This window comes from Blastomyces dermatitidis (assembly GCF_000003525.1).
Source record: "Blastomyces dermatitidis ER-3 genomic scaffold supercont1.11, whole genome shotgun sequence".
In the NCBI taxonomy this organism is placed as follows: domain Eukaryota; kingdom Fungi; phylum Ascomycota; class Eurotiomycetes; order Onygenales; family Ajellomycetaceae; genus Blastomyces; species Blastomyces dermatitidis.
The window spans coordinates 1,697,848-1,719,105 of NW_025544784.1; the positions used below are offsets into that span (position 1 = coordinate 1,697,848).

At 48.2% G+C, this 21,258-nt stretch overlaps 6 protein-coding genes across 7 annotated transcripts; 3 read left to right on the forward strand and 3 right to left on the reverse strand.

Annotated features, from left to right (window-relative positions):
• Nucleotides 1–125: 125 nt before the first annotated feature.
• BDCG_08539 (uncharacterized protein) lies at nucleotides 126–10,323 on the reverse strand. The gene is made up of 3 exons (XM_045424325.1): nucleotides 5,572–10,323; nucleotides 5,007–5,514; nucleotides 126–4,841 (listed from the first exon to the last, which is right to left on the reverse strand). Exons 1-3 carry the CDS (start codon nucleotides 6,484–6,486, stop codon nucleotides 1,231–1,233), a joined length of 5,034 nt encoding a protein of 1,677 aa, XP_045273058.1. The 5' UTR covers nucleotides 6,487–10,323; the 3' UTR covers nucleotides 126–1,230.
• On the forward strand, nucleotides 7,508–12,193 carry BDCG_08540 (actin binding protein). Its single transcript, XM_045424326.1, has 5 exons — nucleotides 7,508–7,915; nucleotides 8,004–8,292; nucleotides 8,362–8,549; nucleotides 8,600–10,576; nucleotides 10,669–12,193. Exons 2-5 carry the CDS (start codon nucleotides 8,085–8,087, stop codon nucleotides 10,750–10,752), a joined length of 2,457 nt encoding a protein of 818 aa, XP_045273059.1. The 5' UTR covers nucleotides 7,508–7,915; nucleotides 8,004–8,084; the 3' UTR covers nucleotides 10,753–12,193.
• On the reverse strand, nucleotides 10,780–12,539 carry BDCG_08541. Of its 2 annotated transcripts, XM_045424327.1 has the most exons (3): nucleotides 12,186–12,539; nucleotides 12,065–12,093; nucleotides 10,828–11,959 (listed from the first exon to the last, which is right to left on the reverse strand). In XM_045424327.1, the coding sequence occupies exons 1-3, from the start codon at nucleotides 12,344–12,346 to the stop codon at nucleotides 11,325–11,327; spliced, it is 825 nt and encodes a 274-aa protein (XP_045282598.1). In that variant the 5' UTR covers nucleotides 12,347–12,539; the 3' UTR covers nucleotides 10,828–11,324. The 2 variants fall into 2 exon arrangements, with proteins under 2 accessions (XP_045282599.1, XP_045282598.1); XM_045424328.1 differs by having other exon boundaries at nucleotides 10,780–11,959; nucleotides 12,065–12,537.
• Nucleotides 12,540–13,001: 462 nt separating this feature from the next.
• On the forward strand, nucleotides 13,002–15,598 carry BDCG_08542 (dynamin GTPase; the record flags this gene model as incomplete). The annotated part of the gene is made up of 3 exons (XM_045424329.1): nucleotides 13,002–13,100; nucleotides 13,197–15,212; nucleotides 15,287–15,598. 3 exons carry the CDS (start codon nucleotides 13,002–13,004, stop codon nucleotides 15,596–15,598), a joined length of 2,427 nt encoding a protein of 808 aa, XP_045273060.1.
• A 1,440-nt stretch (nucleotides 15,599–17,038) lies between these two features.
• On the forward strand, nucleotides 17,039–18,596 carry BDCG_08543 (aryl-alcohol dehydrogenase; the record flags this gene model as incomplete). The annotated part of the gene is made up of 6 exons (XM_045424330.1): nucleotides 17,039–17,096; nucleotides 17,131–17,369; nucleotides 17,567–17,707; nucleotides 17,756–18,127; nucleotides 18,196–18,449; nucleotides 18,506–18,596. The coding sequence occupies 6 exons, from the start codon at nucleotides 17,039–17,041 to the stop codon at nucleotides 18,594–18,596; spliced, it is 1,155 nt and encodes a 384-aa protein (XP_045273061.1).
• Nucleotides 18,597–19,153: 557 nt separating this feature from the next.
• BDCG_08544 (UPD-GlcNAc transporter) lies at nucleotides 19,154–20,783 on the reverse strand (the record flags this gene model as incomplete). Its single annotated transcript, XM_045424331.1, has 4 exons — nucleotides 19,154–20,238; nucleotides 20,304–20,320; nucleotides 20,397–20,422; nucleotides 20,505–20,783. The coding sequence occupies 4 exons, from the start codon at nucleotides 20,781–20,783 to the stop codon at nucleotides 19,154–19,156; spliced, it is 1,407 nt and encodes a 468-aa protein (XP_045273062.1).
• Nucleotides 20,784–21,258: the final 475 nt, after the last annotated feature.

Consider the following 21,258-nt stretch of genomic DNA (forward strand, 5'->3'; position numbering starts at 1 on the left):
GAAGCCTCTACTGAGTTAGCTTACTTGTTAATATATAGTAGATGTCGACATGCCTTCAATTAATTCAAGAGATCTTACAGTAACTGCTGAATGTTACATATGCTCAGACTCTATATATATCAGTATCCGGCTGAACTTGGCTGAACTTATTTTCAATTTTCAATTTTCAATTTTTTTTCTTAAAAAGAAATTGTTCCAAATATATTCTCCATAAATAAGGTAAATTATAGCAATGCTCTGTACAAAAATCTAATAGTACAGGACTTATTATTAACGATTAGACAGAGCCGTTGTGACGACGGCAAACTACATGAAAAGGGACGAAGATGTTGAGCGTACACGAAGAAAAGGAAAAACTAGAAAAAACAGTGGAATCGGCATGAAATAGTACAATATAGCAAAAGCAAGACGCTGTTGTCGTCTTTTTCTGCCCTAAGAAAAGGATACAGTAAGTGGCAAAATCGACAGGCTGGATTATATATAACATATATCTCATAATACCGGGGTTTGGCCACTATTTTGCGCCAAGTTCGAACTCCTCACGGTTCGGAAAACTGCAATGAAAACACTCGCTTTTGTAGTTTTCCTAATTGATGATTATGAAAAGTAGAAGGAATAAGATAAAACAAAAGTAAAAATTAGAAATCTTGGGATTTCCGCGAAAGATACGTTAGGGACGAGACAGTAAGGATGAAAATATAAACCGTGGAGGGAAAAGTAACTCCCAAAAATACCGATTGAGAAAGAGGCACGCAGAATCAGGAGGATACCCGATCATAGATAACAGGGGAAAAGGTTCAAATGGTTTAGGGTGGAAGTTTCCACACAAAGTGACCATCTTCCTGACAGGGCAACGAAAGAGTAACAACTAGGATAAATAAAAGATTAGAAAAGCGTAAAAATAAAGACAAGATAAAATGGCAGTAAAGATAAGAGTTCCTCCTCGCTTGAGGAGAGAGGGAAAAGAATGAGAGGAAATTCGCTTTCTTGATAGAGTTGAGCACTGCAGTAATTTTACTGACAGAGTGCAAGACAAGATGAAAAAAAAATAAAAAATAAAAGAATAAATGGCTTTGACAGGTGTGTTTTAAAACACGCTGTTATGTTAGGCTAACATCAAGAAACCTCTTCTCCTTCTTGAAGTTAACACGAAGATAGCATCATGAAAATGCTAAGAAAGAGAAAGAAAAGGATCGGCGAGAGAGGTAACAAGAGAGTCAAGTCACCTTGTTAACCGTATCGGAGATGGCGAGGCACTGTGCTGCTGCCGCCATGGGCGTTTGGAGAGACTGTCTCACCGGGGTAATATTGACCCTGGGGTTCAATTAGCCCGGGTTGGCGCGGGTAGTCTACCTCGTAGTCGACATATTCCTTCGATACTTCTCGCTGCACGGGTCGTTCTATATAATACGCACTGGTGTTTTGGTGTTCTCGCCCACCAACTCTGACAGGAATATATTCTACCGTACCGTCATACGGTGGTTCCAGATATCTTGGTTCTTCCACATACTGATAAGTTCCACGAGGGGGAAGTCGAGTGTACGCGACATTTTGTTCTGTTGGGCCTCTGTCATGGTATGGATCCGATGCGTGGGTAGCGTAAACGGGGCGCTGGCGAACTCGGGGTGGCATAGGACTACGGTCACGATAGTATGTAGGTTCAACGGGAAGCGAATCACGGGCGATCGGAGAACGAGAGCGCGGGCGGTGAGAACCTTGTCTTTGCGCTTCATACCTGTCAAATCTGCTGTGAGGGCGTCTCGTTTGGTAATCAGACTGGTGCCGAGGTTCTGAGAACCCAATGGGCTTCCTTCCATGGCGGATATCAGTAGGTTCTGGAGACCGTTCGTCACCGTGCCTAGATGAAGCATAGTGTTCATGCTTGGGTTCGTAGTCACCACGGAACCCTCCAATTGTAGGGCTTTTAACCCTATTCCAATTGCCGCGTTGTTTGCTATGAGTGGGAGTTCCTGAAACACTGCTTTCGGCTGTCCCTCCATCAATGCGCCAACGCCGGTCATCAGGCTCTGGGCCCTCAAGCCATTTGCCCCTAGGAGCTTCATCTGTTCGGCGCTCAGAACCCCGAGACGGCGCTTTCTTGTATTCTTCGGTTTCTTGGCCAGGAACGAAGCTACTCAAAAATCGTTCTGCATCTGTCATTTCTTCATGTAGGGGAATCCCTCTCGGAGGGCGACGCTCTTGCGAATGGCTTGCTTCCTCGACTTCCCCATCCTCTGAGACGTTCCGCACGGGCGTTTTAATTTTCTGGGATTCGTTAAGTGGCTCGGCAGTTACAGAACCGCTCACAGCGGAATGGGGGTATTCAGACTTTGGTGGGCGGCCTCCATATTGAGAGGCGGGCTTTGACAAAGGGTCAGATTGATGGTGTTGATGGCGATCGGCATAAGGATAAACTTTCGTACGATCCACATCGCTAGGCTGGGCTCGGTGGAATTTCGTTCTAGCTGGATAACGGTTGCTAGAGGTCTGGTCCTGGTCTCGCATATTATGGATCCTGTCTTTGGCAGGAATGGTGGATGGTTGATTTTGCCTTGATCTGCGGGTATCCACTCGACCATGTTGGTCTCTTACTGGCTCAATGAAGGCAGGTCTATGGGGATCATATTCATCGTCCTTAGGCGGATCCGGAGGTTGATTGGCATCATTGGCAGGGGACTCCACGAATCTAGGGAAGTCATCTACTACAACTTCAAGACCATGGTTTGGGCTGGACAAACTTTTTGGCTCTGTTGCCTTCTGTTCCGCAAATTTGGCGCGAGTGTTGCCGGGGTAAGAACGTTTAGACTGTTTTGAATCGCGGGGTTCGGGACGTCTCCTATCGCTCAAGTTTGACGCTGGTGTGTGACTGATTGATGGGGCCTGTGGGAACACCCACGGGAAAGCAGCCGAAATTAGTTGCATTTTGGCGTCGTCCATACCAGGGGCATCGACCAACTCTGAAATTGTTTGATTGTCTGGCACGAGTAACATGTCATATTGCCATTCCAGCAACCGAGGTTCGCGCCCAGAATGTGGGCCAGTCGGCTTAGTACGATCAACGTGCATGGATTGAAAATGACTAACAAGAGCTGGAAGCGTATATATCTTGCGGTCAGTTCGACCTGCGTCATGGTGATGCTGTCTTCCAGAAATGTCGTTGTCGTTACAAGTTTTGCATACCAACCCGCTGAGATTTTTTATTGGTCTCATTTGAGCATGGCTGCTTAACCCATCCGCGAAAAGTGTCAATTGCGGCTCGTGACCAAACCTTTCCACAAACCTGGAAACAACATGATGAATGAGGACATGAGCCCGGACATTATGTGGCAAGTCCTTGATACCCGAGGTTCCATTCCAAACGCTGCGGGCATTCTTGGCTACGTCATCAAGCTGGACTTGGTACATGCCAAAGGCTTGACTGTTGGGGTTTGAATTGTGCCCTTGGGCTCCACCTCTCCTTGGTGGATGGGAATTAGTGGGGTATGGAGCACAATATTGCGGTTGTCCGGTGGTCGGGGGAGGATATGGGGGCGGCTGGTATGGCTGAGGCGCCCTTGAATCAGGAGGTGGTGGGTATGGCGGCGGATAAGCTTGCCCTGGATAAGGAGAGCCATATACCGGATTTGGAGGCTGAGGCGGGCCGTACGGGTCATAAGCCCCGCTGGGGGCATAGCCAGGTTGGGGTACCGAATACGGAAAACTTGCAGGCTGGTTAGGATAAAATGGAGGGGCAGGAGATGGCGGTCTATAAGGACCTGATCCATAAGCGTACGGAGTTCCATATGGAGTGCGATTATAAGGTCCAGGTGAAGGTTGCGGATAGCCCGGCCCTCCATCTGATGGGTGATGATGTCCCTGATCTGAGCCAGGCATATACATGGCCCCAGGGTTGGGGTAACCAAGGGTATGCCCCACAGTCGGCCGGGGCATTGCAAAGAAAAGCGCTTTGGCAGCAGTAGGGTTGGGATGGAAAGGGGAGTGTTCAGGCCATTCAGCGCGCCAATGAACAACGACACTGCCTAAACTGAGCACATTGGTGTGTTTGGCAGCATAATGCTGGATTACACCCTCAAAACCATAAAATTTGGTATTTGCTTCGCAGCCATTGCCATTGCACAAGAAGAGTTCTTTTTGAAACTGTTCTGTCAGTGGTTTGATCTTGGTATCAAATATGAATTTCATATTTTCGAGTATCAGTTTGCGCGTTGGTGGAGCACCTGGAGGATCCTCTGGAATAGGTTTTCCTGCGTTACGGGCTTTGGCGTCCTCCTGAGCCAAGTCCCTGTAGAACTTGTCCTTGACGTAAATAAGGACATCAGCCGCAAATTTCGCGCTTTTTTCTTTGGTAACTGCATCACCGCCACGCCAACCTTCACGGATTATCTCATCTGCATACGAGGCCATACGTTCTCGAATAGGCTTTTGGGCTTCATCCCATTCCCTGTCCTGCTGCTCCTTGGCCTCTTTGAACTGTGCGTCATGCTGACGACGCTCTTCCGACTTGGCCTGAAGAAGCTGGTCCTGTTTTATCCTGTAACGTTCTCGACGTTCAGCAACATCCCTTTGTGATAGTAGACGAGGTTTCAAAATATCCCAGTCACGGTCAGTAAACGGGTGTGGAATTTGAATGGCAGCTGAAAACGAATCCATGTGGCTCAGAACAGCGGGTGTTAAGGGAGGTACAAGCTCCAGACAGCGTCGTTCTATTTCTGCTTTGCGGCTTGCTTTCGCTTCGTTTACTTCTCGGAGGCTACGTTCAGTGCGTGGGTGATGTGCGGAACTCGATGAAGGTAGAGGCTGGCTTGAATCGCGACTCGAGGAAAGTGGAGGGAGTTTGGAGCCTAAAAGTTTGATTTAGTACAATGCTTCATAAATATGAATTTAAAGATGGGAAAAGGGAAAGAAAAGAAAAAGAGAAAAGAAAAGAAGAGAAAAGATGTCCGATAACAATGAAATAGACGCCGTCGTGGAGAGAATTCAGTGCGCCGCCGTCTGTAAATGCTTACCAGAAGTATTTGAAAGACTAGCTGGACTGCGCTGGTCATTATTGGTAACTCTGTCATTGGTGAGTGGAGTAGAATTTCCAGAATGTCCAGAATGATGTCCAGAGGTGGTATCCACAGGCTGGTGCTTTGCACCCGAGTCCATGGAAGATAACCGCAAAGTGACCTCGTTGCGGTTACCACGGGACAGTCTAACGGATCGAATACCACCTGATGCTTCCCATTGTTCCCAGCGGGCAGCATCGGCAAGTTTGTCTTTGCCATTACCTTCGAGACCTTTAATCCACTCCTCTGTAGCGGCAGGGCCAAGTGATTTAACATCCTCAAACTTACGCCTCATGTCATCAATGTGGACTTTGTAAAAACGTTTAGTCAGTGAAATGTCGCCTGGGGGCTGATTGTTGCGCAAAGTTATTGAGGAAATAAAATGCATCGAAGGAGTAAAGAACGCGAAAGGGAGTGATGGGATTAGCATAGATGGCAGATTAGAAGAGAACAAAAGATCCATTTCCTAAGTATCGAGTTAGTTGTCCGACCAAAATGAGATAGGAATGTAAGGTAGAGGAACCTTTTCAGATTTGACCTGTATGCATTCTCCGCAGGATCGAATTCCGAAGGGCCATATAATGCTGACTCCATCTAGGCCTGGCCCAGCTTCCCATATTGTACTATCAGTTAAGGATGAACAAGAACTGAGCTTTCCACAGAGCTGGCAATTGCTTCCAGAGATAAGGTTCCACATTTCTAATTCTGTTAGAAAAGACATTGGGCGTGGCATTCCCGGGTGGAACGCTCTCCGAGAAACAGACCAGATGGAATTAGGGTTTAGATATTTCAAAAGCCCTGACGCTTGAGGAAAGCCCGGTAATTCTGCCTCACTTGGGGTGAGAAGGGACCTGAATGTCTTGTTCACACACAAAAGGCGACCTAGTGTGGTAGGAGGAAGAAAAGTAAAGATATGCTGCCATATTTCTCCAGGCAACATAGATCCAAAAGACGCTGTTCCCTGATTCTGGATCTTCTTCGTGGGAGGGACATATGGCCCGTTTAGTTCGTTGGATTTCAAACGTTTGAAGCTATCCTGAGGAAATTCCACTGCATGTGGCTCATGAGAGTCCATACTAGGCGAACCACCGAGTCCCTGGAGGGTTTCGACAGGATATTCGCTGGAGTGTAGGGGCATATCCAAGCCGTCTGTCGACCGCTTTCGTTTCCGAATCTGGCCCAGATGGGTATGATTATCATTGCGTTGCTGGCTAGGAAAGCGGTGATGTATTGTGAGATTCGTGTCTTCAAGATCGGCGGCATGATCAGTTGATACAGCAGGAACCTGAGATTGTTGGTGAAAACTCGGAGAGGCATTCATATCAACTGCTGAGCCATTGGATTGCTGATATGAATGAGTTTGCTCCACGGTGATATCGGATGTATATGGATCAAACGAGGAGCCGTCACTGTCGGGTGATGAAATAGCTTCTGGCATGGCTCCCAAACAACGCCTGCGGTTGCAGGTATGACTGGCAAAAGAAAAGAAATGCGAAGAGGGATCAAAACAATCACGCTCCAAGGTATATATATCCTTGAACGAGGAGAGGAAGAGTAGAAAGATAGAGGCTCAGAGGTGAATCAAGCAGACACAACATGAGAAGAGGTCCATTTGGAATCACCTAGAGCCGAACAGAGGATAGGAGGAAAGACCAATCCGAGTATACGCGTTCGATAGTCCAAGGATACTTGGATCGATCCTCCTTGGGAGGCGGCCAGCTAGAGAGGAACAAGGTGAATTAAAAGCACAAGCTGGCAAAACCAAAGACACCTTTCGAAGAGAACCAGTGAAATGTTGTTAGATGGGACGAGAAGGCAAGAAAAGAAGAGCAAAGTCGCGAAAGGCAGGAAATATGGGTACAAAAACCTCAAGGCAGAGCAAAAAAAGAGAAGATCACAGCTCCAATGATGGCAAGATGTGATTCCCTAGAGAGACAGAGAGACGAAGAGACGAGTCAAGAGAGCGAGAATGAAAGTGTATCGCAAGTTGATCTTTGGAGGAGTACAGAAATCGGGCAACAGCGCGCAAGAGTAACGTTGCAGCGAGAAAACAGAACCGGGGCAATAAATGTAGCTGGCAGCCACGCTACACCTACACCTGAAAATAGAATATTTAGATAAAATAATGTTGGCCGCTGGGCATGATCGAGATGGTAGCTGGAACGAAGGGTGATGGCAGGTTGTTGTTGGTTGATGGAGGTTGAAAGCGATCGAAGAAAAGGAGCGGAGGCTGAAAAGGAATTCCCCAAACGGGACAGTTCGGAGCGGGGTTTGTCCGGCCACGCCTCACTCTATCGACCAATCAGAACACGTGTCGGGAAGCAGGCCGGCCTCGAGTCGGCCCGGTGCTCGGCATTAAGTCACATGATTTATGCACCGCTGCTGCGCCACAAGAGGTAAACAGAATTCCGTCAGCCTCAGACGTCATGCGCCACATTATTGGTCTTACTCAGCGCCCACAACTCCCCACCCTTCGTTCCCGGGCAAATGCCAGAACCTCAACGCAACACAGTCAATACAGCCCTTGGGAAGCAATAAGCTATCCAAATTGGAATTTATCCTGAATACATCCCTACATAAGGTCCTTTACACGCTATATCTTCTGGTCTGATTTCACTCCTGTCCATCGTATACCCTTCGTACGTGGCTCCGCACCTCACGGTCTCACCCAACGATCTAGAGATTCACTAGCCCTCCTCCTGCTCCAGTTACCGATTTGGCTCCCTATCCGAGCTTAGCAATATCCATTCCATTCGCATCCGCCAGCTTGAGGGAGGACTATTCTAGGCTGCTTGACGGGCATTCTGGGGCATAAGTGGTTCCCAGCTCCTATACCACATCTTTCTTCTTCCCGTTCACCGAGCCACGTAAGTCCCAAGGCAACCATTGCGCTGAAATATCCCTGGAGAACTGGGCCATTTAATAGTTGACTCAATATCATTTACTGTTCCGCAGCCTAAAAGTATTTGCCGCCGGTATTTATTTCTCTATCATTCCGGATCTCTCCGGATACGTTAACCCCGTCCACACCTCATCATGGCGTCTTTAAACTTGTCCACCAATGGACCATCAATCTCGAAAAGCTACCGAGCTGTAGTAGAGGCTTCACCTCCAACTGGCCCGGCTGCAGCTTCACCGACATATGGACAGTGGGCGATATTTGCAGTATCAACACCTTTGGTCAACGCATTCCAGCAAGATAGTGCAGGCAAGGAGAGTGTTTTGAAGGTCCAAAGCAGTGGAGGTATGCTTTTATTCTGCCTCGTGCCCAGTTGTTATAAGGATTTACCTCGTAGCTAACAAATTCGAACAGAGGGGGAACTTGAAGACCTTATCGAGGATTTTTCCGACGGCAGGATACAGTTTGCGTATGTGAAGGTTAAAGATCCAAACACTGGCCTCCCGAAAAATGTCCTGATTGGCTGGTGCGGCGAGGGAGTCCCGGAGAAAACAAAAGGATATTTTACAAGCCATCTGGCTGCTGTTTCTAAACTCCTACATGTGCGTTATGGCGGCCTTGCTACATGTAACTTTGACTAACACATAGACAGGGATATCATGTTCAAATTTCCGCTCGCTCGGACCGGGACCTTACTCCAGAAGGTATTGTACAGAAAGTTGCAGATTCCTCAGGTTCAAAATACTCTGCAGGAGATGCCTCTGCGCCTGTTAAATCTAGCACGAAACCGACTGTCGCATACAAACCAGTATTTACTCCATCCCGGTCTGGCGGTGCCTTTAAACCTTTGGGTGGAACACCCCGCGCAGCGGCACCGACGCAAGAAAATGTTGACGACGATGGCTGGGGAGCAGATGCGCCACCAGTTACAAGAACCCAACTTGAAAAGGTCAAACCTGCGTATCAACCGACAAAGGTAAACATGCAGGAAATTATGTCTCAGAAACCGAGCACATCGAAGTTTGAGTCCCGCCATTCGGACGAACCTTCTTCAGGCGATGTTGTCAAAGGTGCTTATCAACCAGTTGGTAAAGTAGATATTGCGGCCATTCGCCGACAGGCGCGTGAATCTGGTCAGTCAAACGATGATCGTCCCGAACCAGTAAAGGGTGCCTATGAGCCTGTCGGAAAAGTAGACATAGCAGCGATCCGAGCAAGAGTACAGAGGCCGTCTGGCAGCTCTCAAGCCTCGCCTGGAAATATATCTCCCGCGATAACTGGAGGCTCAGGCGGTAGTGAAGAACGAAGGACCCTTGCAGAGCGGTCTGCCGCATTCTCTTCTTCGGATCGACTCACGAGCCTTCCCAAGCCAAAAGTTACCAACAAGTTTTCGGGCGCTTCTACTTTTACGGGTACGAAAGCTCCGGTTCCTGGGGCATTTAGCGTAACCCCAGCCACAAACGCTACCACAGTGTCTGGCGCAAGCCGAACGTTCGCTGATCAAGGGGGGAAAACACCGGCACAGCTATGGGCTGAAAAGAAAGCCCGGGAGAGAGGCGGTGCAGTGGAAACCGGCCCTTCGCTTGCTGAAAGCCAACAGCCATTGCAAAGCCAGTCCAGCGGCGGGGCTGGATGGAAAAGTTCATATACTGGCAAATCCTGGGCGCCAGTTCAAACTACGCACACGGGTGGCAGTGGTGCAGGCCACCAACGTTCTGGCAGTGAACTAGATGAAACCAACACACCACCAAAACACGAAGAGGAAGAACGAAATATCCCACGTGGAGGAATTGGCTCTATTCGTGATAGATTTGCGAACACCCCGCCAATGGGTACTACCGCCCCGGGGTCTGACTATGCACGTTCGGCTCCGTCCCCGCCCCGGTTGGATACCTCCAATAAACCTGGCGCCACTCGTGTTCCAATTCCCGGCCTTCCATCACGGCCCACAGAACCTGAAGAGCCATATGAAGATCAAGGCCAGCCAATTCCAACGCCGCCTCAGCAACCTCGTTCTCCAACCCCCCAATCTCCCGCTTCTATCCCTGGCTCCCCCATTAGAGTAGCGATGCCGGTAGGTATGGGATCCGCAGCTGAAAAGATACCCGATGCACATGAAGAGCAATATTCGCCGCCTGCTGCATTACCAGTCCGTTCCCTTGAGAACCAGCTTCCCCGCGAAGAAAACCTAGACGATGAACGTGCCCACGACGACGCCCGCGCCGTTGCTCAAGCGGGTGCAACCGAACACCACCCAGAACCACCACAGACTGCAGCGGCGAAATCTGGGTCCACTCGTGCTCTCGTAGTATACGATTATGAAAAAGCAGAGGATAACGAGATTAACCTAGTTGAGGGCGAGTATGTCACCGAAATCGATATGGTTAGTGATGACTGGTGGATGGGAGTGAATGCGCGTGGCGACCGTGGTCTGTTCCCTCAAAACTATGTTGAGCTTGCGTCAGCGCCAGACCAACCCGCTCCGGCTTCTGGGTCGGGATCTGGTTCGGGCTCTGGAGGGGGTGCACAGCCGGCTACAACTGGACGAACAGCAACGGCCCAGTATGATTATGAGGCTGCTGAGGATAATGAACTTGGGTTCCCTGAGGGAGCAACGATCACCAATATTGTAAGTTGTGCATACTTGCTCGTATCCAGCCTTTGTCCGCGTTTACGCTCTCTGAAAGCAACCAAGTGGCTAATATACCTCACCCTAAACAGGAGTTTCCAGACGAAGACTGGTGGCATGGCGAATACAACGGCCGAAGTGGTCTTTTCCCAGCCAACTACGTTGAACTGAATTGATCCGAAAAAACCACTCTTTTCAAAACATGCTCATTCCATGCCAGGTAGAAAGACCGCACTGCGGCATAGTTTACTTTCTGCAAACCACCAACCTATTCCTCACATCACCCTCAATTATGTTGCCATTTCATTTTGCATTCGGTTTTACATTTCATTTCTTTCTTTAGCAGTCACTCGCGAAAATGGCCTCTTTTTGACCTTAGACTAGTAGCTCTTGCGATTTCAACTACATTTAGTCTGCTGGGAGTGCGCTGGGTCCAACTTTGGCGTGCGTCGTTTAGTTAGTTGATCCAGCTATATAGCAAGCAAATGTACCAGCACGATTATTTGAAAAGCTATTCCTGCCGGTAATATTCTTTTTTCGATAAATTCGCTCTGTACAACACGTGCGAGCATCCCTGTACTCGCTTCTCTTCACACCGGGCAAATCAAAAGTTAATCCCACTTCCAAAAATTTCCATTTCACAATAATTGGCCAAAAGTCTAGACACAATCTCAAGGGAGCCAAAAAATAACAAGGCGAAACCAATGCCAAACAAAATATAATGTTTCTTCCGATATATACGTTATCATCAGTCAATCGTCAATTCATCCCCCTGGGCCGCCTTGGCGTAGAAGAAACTAGCCCCCACAACCTCCAGTCCATACTCTTTCGCCCAATCACGCACACCTCGCCTCACCCCTCCATATCCCCAATGTTTCCGCTTCCTTGGAGCAGTTATATTGTATGCCGTCGCCGCGTCACCCTCCAGCAGCACGAAGACATACCGATGATATTCAGTGCCTGACGGGGGTGAGGGGGGTAAGTAGGATTTCAGAACCCGCGGGATGAGGTTGTACGAAGGGGATGTGACGCTGGGATTGTTGGCGTCCTGTTGTTGAAGGCTAACGGGCCAGGGGATTGATATATTGCTCACGATCCAATGGCACATTTCGCTCCAGATGGGATGCTTGCGGCTCTTTGCATCAGGATCTGTGAGAATTATGCTGTAAGACTTTTCGGAGCGGTGGGGCTTGGATGCTGGCGTTGGATGGGGAGATGGGTTTGGATTTGTATTTGAACTTAGAGGGATGAGGAAGGGGTGGAATTCGAAGACAGGTTGTGAGCGGACGGCGCTAGGCGAAATATAGCTGCCCAGGGCTATTGTTGTGTGTGTTGACGGGTAGCTTATGAGAAGCGAGAATGTTGGTTCGAAGTCATCGAGAACTGTGAATTTTGCTGGTAAGTGGTAAGTAGGTGTACGAGATGAACTTCTGCTCAATTAGGGGGCTAGATGGAATGCGTCCTCTATGATTGCGACGCGGAACTGACCGTCGGGGATTATGGAGGCTCCAATTAGGCTGCGATCAAAGCGAAATTGGTTAGACAATGTCATCTGCTACGCATTTGAAGTTAATTTCACGATGCTCTAAGGAACAAAGGTTAAGCCCACGCATCGCGGATTGGAGAGTATATTCTGGACTCTTCCGCTTGGATAAATTGCGGTGGGCCATGGGAGGCCATTGTAGCTGGAGTGACTAAGCTAGTCGCGAAGATATAGCACAGTAATAGGGCCATGATGTCGTACTCGCAGGCTTTGCGAAGTAAAGGCATGGCAATCAGTTGAGTGGCGCTACGAATAGAGCGGAACAAAAAACACAGCGCTGGTGCGAGCAGGTGATAGATCTTATACAAATTATGAACTCGTACATAATTGCCTAGATGTTGCTCTCTCGAAACCCAGCCTCATAATCATTTAACGAGGCGGAGTTGAAGCTCCGGACATTGCCCAGTGCGGTATGTTGATGTCATAGACAACGTTGAACCTTTCTAGCTGCCGTCTGGACATAATGCCAAGACATTGATAATCACGTGAATTATAGCGGGATGTTGATGTCTTGGCATTCTCAAACCTCGGCCTGATTGGACGCGTCACGTGCTAGCCCTCCTGGTTGGGCTGGACTGAGAAATTGCAGCAAAAGATCTGAAAACAGGCCGGCAACGCCCTTGACGAGTTGCTTGTAGCGCAACGTCTCTCCTCCGGACCGCCTATCCCCCGTTTATGACTGCTTGAGGACTGAGGTCTTTTAATTTTCTTTCAATCGTTTACCTGCAACAACTGAGTTACCTCCCCGGGTCCCGCCCGATATCCTGACAAATCAAGCTGGCGCCTCGGAACCCCCCCTGGCGATCTAAGTAGCAACATACTCGGTGCAACGAAACGGAACTCTGAGCATAAGTGGTTGGTCCAGACGAAAAAATTTTGAACATGGCGTCTTTGGGCGATGACCTGTTGGTCACGGTCAACAAGCTCCAGGATTTGGTCTTCAACACCATTGGCAACGATTCCCTGGACTTGCCACAGATTGTATGTGCCCCCTTTCCCCCCAGTCATACAGCAATCTCAGGCCATAAACAATGGCCCTTATGGCACCTTTCCATTATTCTGACTGTGATCTTATAGGTTGTTGTTGGCTCACAATCCTCTGGGAAATCTTCTGTGCTGGAAAACATTGTGGGAAGAGACTTTTTGCCTCGGGGAAGCGGCATTGTGACAAGACGACCGTTAATCCTCCAACTGATTAATATCCCCAGCGATCGCGATGATCTCCCCGATAATAGTGAAGTCCATGTTCCCCATACAGCATCCAGTGTCGCTAGGCAGAGGGAGTGGGCAGAGTTCCATCATCAGCCAGGAAGAAAATATGACGACTTTGCACAGGTCAAACAGGAAATTGAGAATGAAACCGCAAGGATAGCGGGAAATAACAAGGGCATAAATCGACAACCTATCAATCTTAAGATCTTCTCGCCGCATGTGCTCAACTTGACTCTCGTGGATCTCCCCGGTTTGACCAAAGTGCCCATCGGGGACCAGCCTTCCGATATTGAGAAGCAGACACGCAATTTGATTTCGGAGTACATCGCGAAACCTAACAGTATTATTTTGGCTGTTTCTCCTGCGAATGTCGACCTTGTGAACTCTGAGGCCTTGAAGCTCGCACGCCATGTCGACCCCATGGGCCGAAGGACTATCGGAATTTTGACGAAGCTGGATCTGATGGACCACGGCACGAATGCTCTGGATATCCTCTCTGGAAGAGTGTATCCATTGAAGTTGGGCTTTATTGGAGTGGTCAATCGATCTCAGCAAGATATTCAAAGTGGTAAGTCGTTGGCCGATGCGCTAGCAGCCGAAGCGGACTTTTTCAGACACCATCCAGCCTACCGAAACATTGCTACTCGCTGTGGGACCCAGTTCCTTGCGAAAAGCTTAAACACAACATTGATGTCACATATTCGGGATAGGCTACCTGATATCAAAGCTCGGTTAAATACTTTGATGGGCCAAACCCAGCAGGAATTAGCAAGCTACGGAAATAAACAGTTCAGCGGCAAGGAACACCGGGGTTCGCTGATCCTCCAGCTCATGACCCGATTTGCGTCTTCGTTTATTTCCTCAATTGATGGAACCTCCTCTGAGATTTCTACAAAAGAGCTGTGCGGCGGTGCGCGGATCTACTATATTTTCAATTCTGTCTTCGGGAACTCCTTGGAGACGATTGACCCAACCCATAACCTTTCCGCCCTCGATATCCGAACAGCTATCCGTAACTCTACAGGTCCTCGACCTAGTCTTTTCGTCCCCGAAATGGCCTTTGATTTACTTGTTAAACCTCAGATCAAGCTTCTAGAAATCCCTAGCCAAAGATGTGTCGAACTCGTTTATGAGGAACTTATCAAAATATGCCACACCTGCGGTTCAACTGAGCTATCCCGATTTCCCCGCCTGCAAGCGAAGCTCATTGAGGTCGTGTCTGATCTCCTGAGAGAGCGACTTGGCCCTTGCTCTGCCTACGTTGAATCACTCATTTCTATTCAGCGTGCATATATTAATACTAACCACCCCAATTTCCTTGGTGCAGCTTCTGCCATGTCATCCGTGATCCAGAACAAGCAAGAACAAGAGAGAAAAGCCGCTGTGGCTGAAGACCGACGGAAACGAGAACGACGACGGATGAAGGAAATCGGGGCTGTTAACGGAATAGCAAACCCAGACGGCGAAGATGAGCAAGATGCTGATGATAAGACGCAGAATATACCAATCCGGGGCCAGAAGGCTCATAGAAGCAGATCACCACATGTCGGTCGTGCGCTAGAAAATGGCCATTCCGCCATCGCTGCCACGCTAAACGGACCTCAGTCCTCCTCGTCTGGTTTTGGAACCCAATCAGCTGGAACAGCCAGAGATTCATTTCTCAATTACTTCTTTGGCAAAGAGGGTGGTTTACCGAGCCAGGGGCAGCTACCCCAGCCGTCATCAGGACCCCCGCGCCATGTCAGCCATTCCACCGAGCCCAGCTTCAGTCAAAGTTTCCGACGCAATGAAGTGAAATCGCCCACCCCCACTCAATACCCACAAGATAATAATGAATATCAGGTATCGGTATCGTCGGAATATGGCGAACCCGCATTCCCAGTAAGCTATCATCCTGTAAAACCTCGCCAAAAGGTTAAGTCAGAAGTAATAAATAAAACTAACACTCCCTCAAGAATGATAACGTAGAACCGGCGCTCACAGACCGTGAGGCTCTCGAAACGGAATTAATCCGCCGGTTAATTTCCTCCTACTTCAACATTGTGCGCGAAACCATTGCCGATCAGGTGCCCAAGGCGATCATGCACCTTCTCGTCAACCACAGCAAAGAAGTGGTCCAGAACAGACTCGTCAGTGAACTGTATAAAGAAGACCTGTTCCCTGAGCTTCTATATGAGGACGACGGCATCAAAGCGGAACGCGAGAAGTGCGAAAAACTGTTGGGCACGTATAGAGAAGCTGCGAAAATAGTTGGTGAAGTCTTGTAGAAATGTTACCTCCTTATTTTTTTATGGTTGATATAACTAGAGGTTATTTGATACATGTATCGCATGCGGTTTTTCATTGTACTTTTTTATGTATACAAATTTCGCTTTTTCATGTTGTTCTCTATCCATGACCTACTGTATCCCCTTCTCCTTGCGTATTTTTCATGTCATTTGTCTCGTAACACACAATTTTCATCTCTTCCCTTCTTTTTTGGCCTCGTCGTTCCCCCCCCTTTTTTTTTCTTATATTCAGCTCGGCTTAGTTGGCCACAGATGCATGCCCCAGTTGGTTGGTTGAAAGAGAGGCGAACCGGTCAGCCCAGCATATAACGCAAAGAACACAGCATCATCTATTATCGACACATCAGCTTTTAGAGAAACCGTTCGTTCAGGCTCCACTGAGTACTGCACCAACCGGAACATGATGCAGAATTTTACCACCAAAAAGTGGTTAGGTGTAGATGAGGTAGGACGAGAATGTTGGTGGCTTGGGTTTGGTTACAGTTGTTCTTATATCCTTTTTTTCCTTTTCTCATTTGGCTGTCTTTTAATGTATGTTTATAGTAAATCTGACGTTGAATGAAAGGTTGGTAAGGTTTGGGCAGAGGACGTTTCCCTGATCTAACTATCAGCGACTTGAAAGTCATTAAGGTTCGGTTTCCCCTGGCACAGTCCAATGTAGGGCTAACCAACTTTCAAAGTTCCAGCATCAGCCCGCTATTGTTCGGTCATGCCCGTTGTCTTCTTCTTCATCTCCTCCTCACCTAACAGTTTCACAACCGGGATGTTTGGGTGTTCGCTTGCTCATTCCATGCCAAATGCAGGGCGCCACAGTCCCATATGGGCTAGACAAGCGGGGTTATCATTCGAGGGGCTTTACTCTCAAAGTCGGAACAGACGCGGCAATTGGCTCTTGAGATAATGCAACTGCAGCTTCAAGAACGGAACAGATTCTAGTTCTGTGGCGTTCGCGGAACAGACGCTGTTTGTTTTTGAGCAAGTTCAGATCACCGGCTTGTTGGGAACTATCTGACCATGCATTATACCGTCCGATTGTCTACTTGAGGCCTGCCTCCTATTCCCTCATCCTGTCTACCACGCGGATTCCCACCACAGCTGACTACGGCATTGCATTGTGGGTGGTGGTACTGCTGGCCCAGTCCTGGCAGCAAGGCTCTCAGAGGATCCAGACACAATCGTCGTTGTTCTCGAGGCGGAAATCAGTCATCTGGAGAACCCCAGGGCGAAAATTCCGGCTCTCTGGAAGACATTGTTTGGAACAGATGCGGATTGAGCATTTTCTATAGTACCCCAAGTGTGCTTTCCAACCAACCATCCCTCCCGCAAATACTAAGAAATCACACTCCTTGGGAGGATCGCTGATACTCCATGGAATAGCCAACGCTTGCTGGCAGGACCATCCGTGTAGCTCAAGGCAAAATGTTGGGTGGTTCCTCTGCCATCAACGGACAGGCCTTCGTTTCAGCATCAAAAGGGGGTGATTGATGCATGGTCCAATCTCGGAAACAAAGGTTGGACTTGGGAAAATGTCCAGCCATATTACAGGAAATCATATACCCTCAATCTTCCTGATGAAGAGACGCGCGAGCACCTGGGATTGAAGTGGGTTGGCCCGTCCGTCCACGGCTTTTCGGGACCTATCCAGGCCTCCTTCCCCGGGGAGGTGCAAAACCCACTTGTGAAGGCATGGGTAGATATATCCAAGAATATTGGCTACGAAGCTACGGCCGATCCGTACTCGGGAGCTTCGGTAAGTGGATTTAGCAGTCTTGCTGCTGTCGATCCTCAAACCAAAACTAGGAGCTATGCTGCGAATACATATGGCATTACTGCAATGTAACGTCCAGGGGTACATTTTGCGACCGATGCCTTCACCAAGAAGGTGCTATTAGAAGGGACCAAACCAAATATCAGAGTGACTGGTTCGATGTCGATTTTTAAGGCCAGCTTATCACGATCAACGCAAACAAAGAAGTCGTCATCACTGCCGGAGTATTGAACACCCCCAAACTACTGGAACTTTCCGTAATTGGAAGCGAGGAAATCCTGCAAAAATATAATATTCCCGTGGTTATTCACAACCCAAACGTCGGCGAAAGTCTGCAAGATCACTTGATGAGCGGAATAAGTTTTTAGGTTATCGATGGCGTTGTTACTGGAGATCCACTGCTACGACAAGAACCTGAAGCCATTCAGCCCGCGATGCAAATGTATTCTGAACACGAACCCGGCCCAATGACTATCGGAGGTGTACAATCAAATGCCCTAATGCCAATTCTCGAATTTACGGGTGCAGACGGCCAGAAAGCGCAGAAAAAGTTTTTCGATCAGTTCCTATCCACAGAACCAGCTACTTCCTTCCAGTCCGTCATCCGTGGCATCTTCGAAACTCACAACGAGGCTACATGCGACATGTTCACGTTCCTTGCCCAAGCCAACCTTCATCAAACTAACACAAGCTACTACGTGGGTCCCAGCTCCTCCCCGGAAAACTATCTCAGTTTAGGAGTGAGTCATGCAAAACATCCCCTTCTCCCGGCCATGTACATATTTCCTCCGCCAACCCCAACGACAAGCAAACAATTGACCCCCGTTACTTCTCCCATCCACTAGATATCGAAATCCTGGCCCGCAATTTGCTTGAACTAGAGCGCTTGCACCAGAATGAAGCACTCGCCAAATATTTCAAAATGTCAGATGGAAGACGGAACCACCTAGACTCTTTTCTTACTGATCTGGAATTGGCTGAGAAGTACTTCCGCGATACGGTAACGACGTCGCATCACTTTGCAGGCACTGCTACAATGCTTCCTGAGGACAAGGGGGTGTCGTTAGTGCGAAGCTGGTCGTTCATGGAACGGTTAATCTGCGTGTGTGTGACGCAAGTATTTTCCCAATCATTCCACCGGCCAATCGTACGGCGACCGTGTATGCAGTAGCTGAGAGGGCTGCCGATATTATCAAAGCGGATGCCTAGGTACCTTTTCTGTCACTCCAGGTAGATGCGTTCACCTAACGTTTAAACTATTTTTTTGAGAAAAAGAGAGAGAGAGAGACAGAGCACTGTATTTGGGCTCAAGTTGGTACTTCTTCGTCTTGGATGGGATGGGAATTGTTAAGGGCTTTCCTATTATCACAAATATTATTTGACTCGAGCCAATGTAGGCATATCATACAATTATTTCCTTAATATTAAGACTATTATAATGCTTGATAGCTGACTTGCGCTCTCAATGTCAGGACGTGGGGTGGGTAACGAGGTCTATCAGAACTTGTCAAATTGGCAAGCATGTAAAACGGCATGGGTAAAAGTGCTATATCAAGAAGCCGGAAATGTTCAACATTTAAAAGATAGGTTATAACCCAGGAAACATAGTGTAGAACATCCTCCCCCCCCCCCCCAAAAAAAAAAGAGAGAAAGAAAAAAGAAAGAAAGAAAGAACGGCCGAAGCAACGATATCCCACTACTCTAAATAGTCGTAGTCCAAAAGAGCCAATAAATCAAAACCTGGTAAACTCATACGTATGTATATCTCACTGCGTCTTCCTCTTTACGTTCGCCTCGCGCCGCAATCTCGCCCCTTCATACCCATACAGGCCCCCACCAGCAAACACCAGCACCGCGCCTACTAGTACTCCTGCTACAAGTACATTCCCAAACACGTACACAGATAGAATTAACGAGACAAGTTTGCGGATATTCAGCACCACGGTCACTGTCAGAGAAGACGACTTTGCAGAGAGAAGGTGCACACCGCGGATGCAGACATATTGCGTTAGTCCGTTAAGGATTAGATATACTACCTTTATAGGTGTTTGCGAAAGGAGCCGGAAAATAAGGGACTGATCGGGGAGGGTTTGGAGGTAAGAAACTGCGGGGTTTAGAAGACTTCGCGCAGACAGGAAGGATAGAGTAGTAGCTGTTGTCGTCGAAGGGAACTGTTTGAGGTCGCTGGATGTAGTGTTTGCGAGCATGGACGTTGACGAGAGGGAAGTGCGGACGGATGTAGAGGCGAATAATGCTCTCAACTGTGATACGAGATTTGGATAGTACGGGATGAAAAATGGGAGGGAAATAGCATGGGCATAGAAGAGCGATTCGCGCCAGTTGTTGCGGCCGTAAGTCTCGAACAGGCGGTCTGCGTAGACGCCCTGAAAAGCTCCAAGGACCATTGCCAGCCCAAGCATTGTAAATCCAGCTAATGAGCTAAGCATTGAAGGACCATCATCCTTCCCAGAGCTGAGTCCGATATCTAGAGATTTACCCTTCGCACTGGCATCTGCCAACGCGGCGCCGACCACACCAACTGTAAGCAGTACTACTGCTAGAATCTGAGTCCGTGTGTAACTCTTGGAATTGTATAGATGGCCGATTATCATCGATGCCACCGGGCCTCCGCTCCGAATTATGATGTGAAGCGGCACTGAGATCTCGAAGGCGAAGGCAGTATTATTGAGGACATTTACGGAGAGGAAGTACGCTGTATATATCACCCATGATCTTAGAGGGACTGCCCGAGGCGCAAGGAAGAATGAACGGGGTCCGGCGGTAATCGAGAAGACATTGGGAAGGGTGAAGAGCGCGGTAAAAACAAATTGTGTGAAAGTTATCAGTACTCCTAAAATGTGGTAACTGTTAGATAATTGCTCCGTATATAGTCTACTGGAAGCAATGCTGCCTTACCAGATGCTGGGTGGTCTCTGTATCGAAAGATTTTGCGTTAGCAAAGCCATATCGCGCATAACAAAGACACCCCGGCCGCACGGCAAAACTCACTTGATAATAGCCTCTAGAGCAAATACCTGTTCCCGAATCCCTTATTAGCATTTGCTTATAATAGCAAAACAAAGAAACTCCGGGAAATATCAAACAATAGCAACTAACGTTCGAACAACACCCGCCAAATATCAGGGACATCATGATTCCAATATTCAACCATGCGGGGATAGTCGTCTGAACAACCGCCGCTGTAATGTCATAGCTCCCATTCTTCGCATCCTCGCTCTCGGACTCTCTCCGTGTGGCCCTATTTTTGTTATCTCCATAATCTTTTAGCACAACATTGCGCGACCTCAGGACCGCGCCATTCGCTGAATTCCGAGTGCCAGTCGCATTGCCCCTCAGCCGTTGCGGCTTCGAAGGATCTTGTAATGAATCAGCCATGGGCTGGTCTATATTTTCGCGTGTACGGTTTAATTGGCCTATCTACTGGAGATCGGAAAGAGTCAGCGTTCATTGAGCAAGTAGTGGGAGTTCTCGCAGCCGTTGTGAATATTGAGATACCGGCAACTAACATTCTCAAACACGATAACCCAGCCGTGATGTTCGTCCGACGACCCCCTGGGTACCAATCGGGGGCACTAGCGTAGCTGTCAGGGCATTGTTGGGGAATTTTTGCTCTGTTAAGCGTTGTTGGCGCTGGGATCTTGTGGTTGATTTACTCCGTACGGAGTAGAATGTCCGCAGTTGCAGTGTGTTTTGGTACGAGAGGCTAAATATATAAATAACTATAACCACCACGGTTGCAGCTACAACAAAAGATCAGAATAACTCCTATCAATGGTAAATTACTATGTACAATCAATTTATATCCCTCGGGTATTTTGAATGCTGGCTGAACGTTAAAAATAATCTAGAA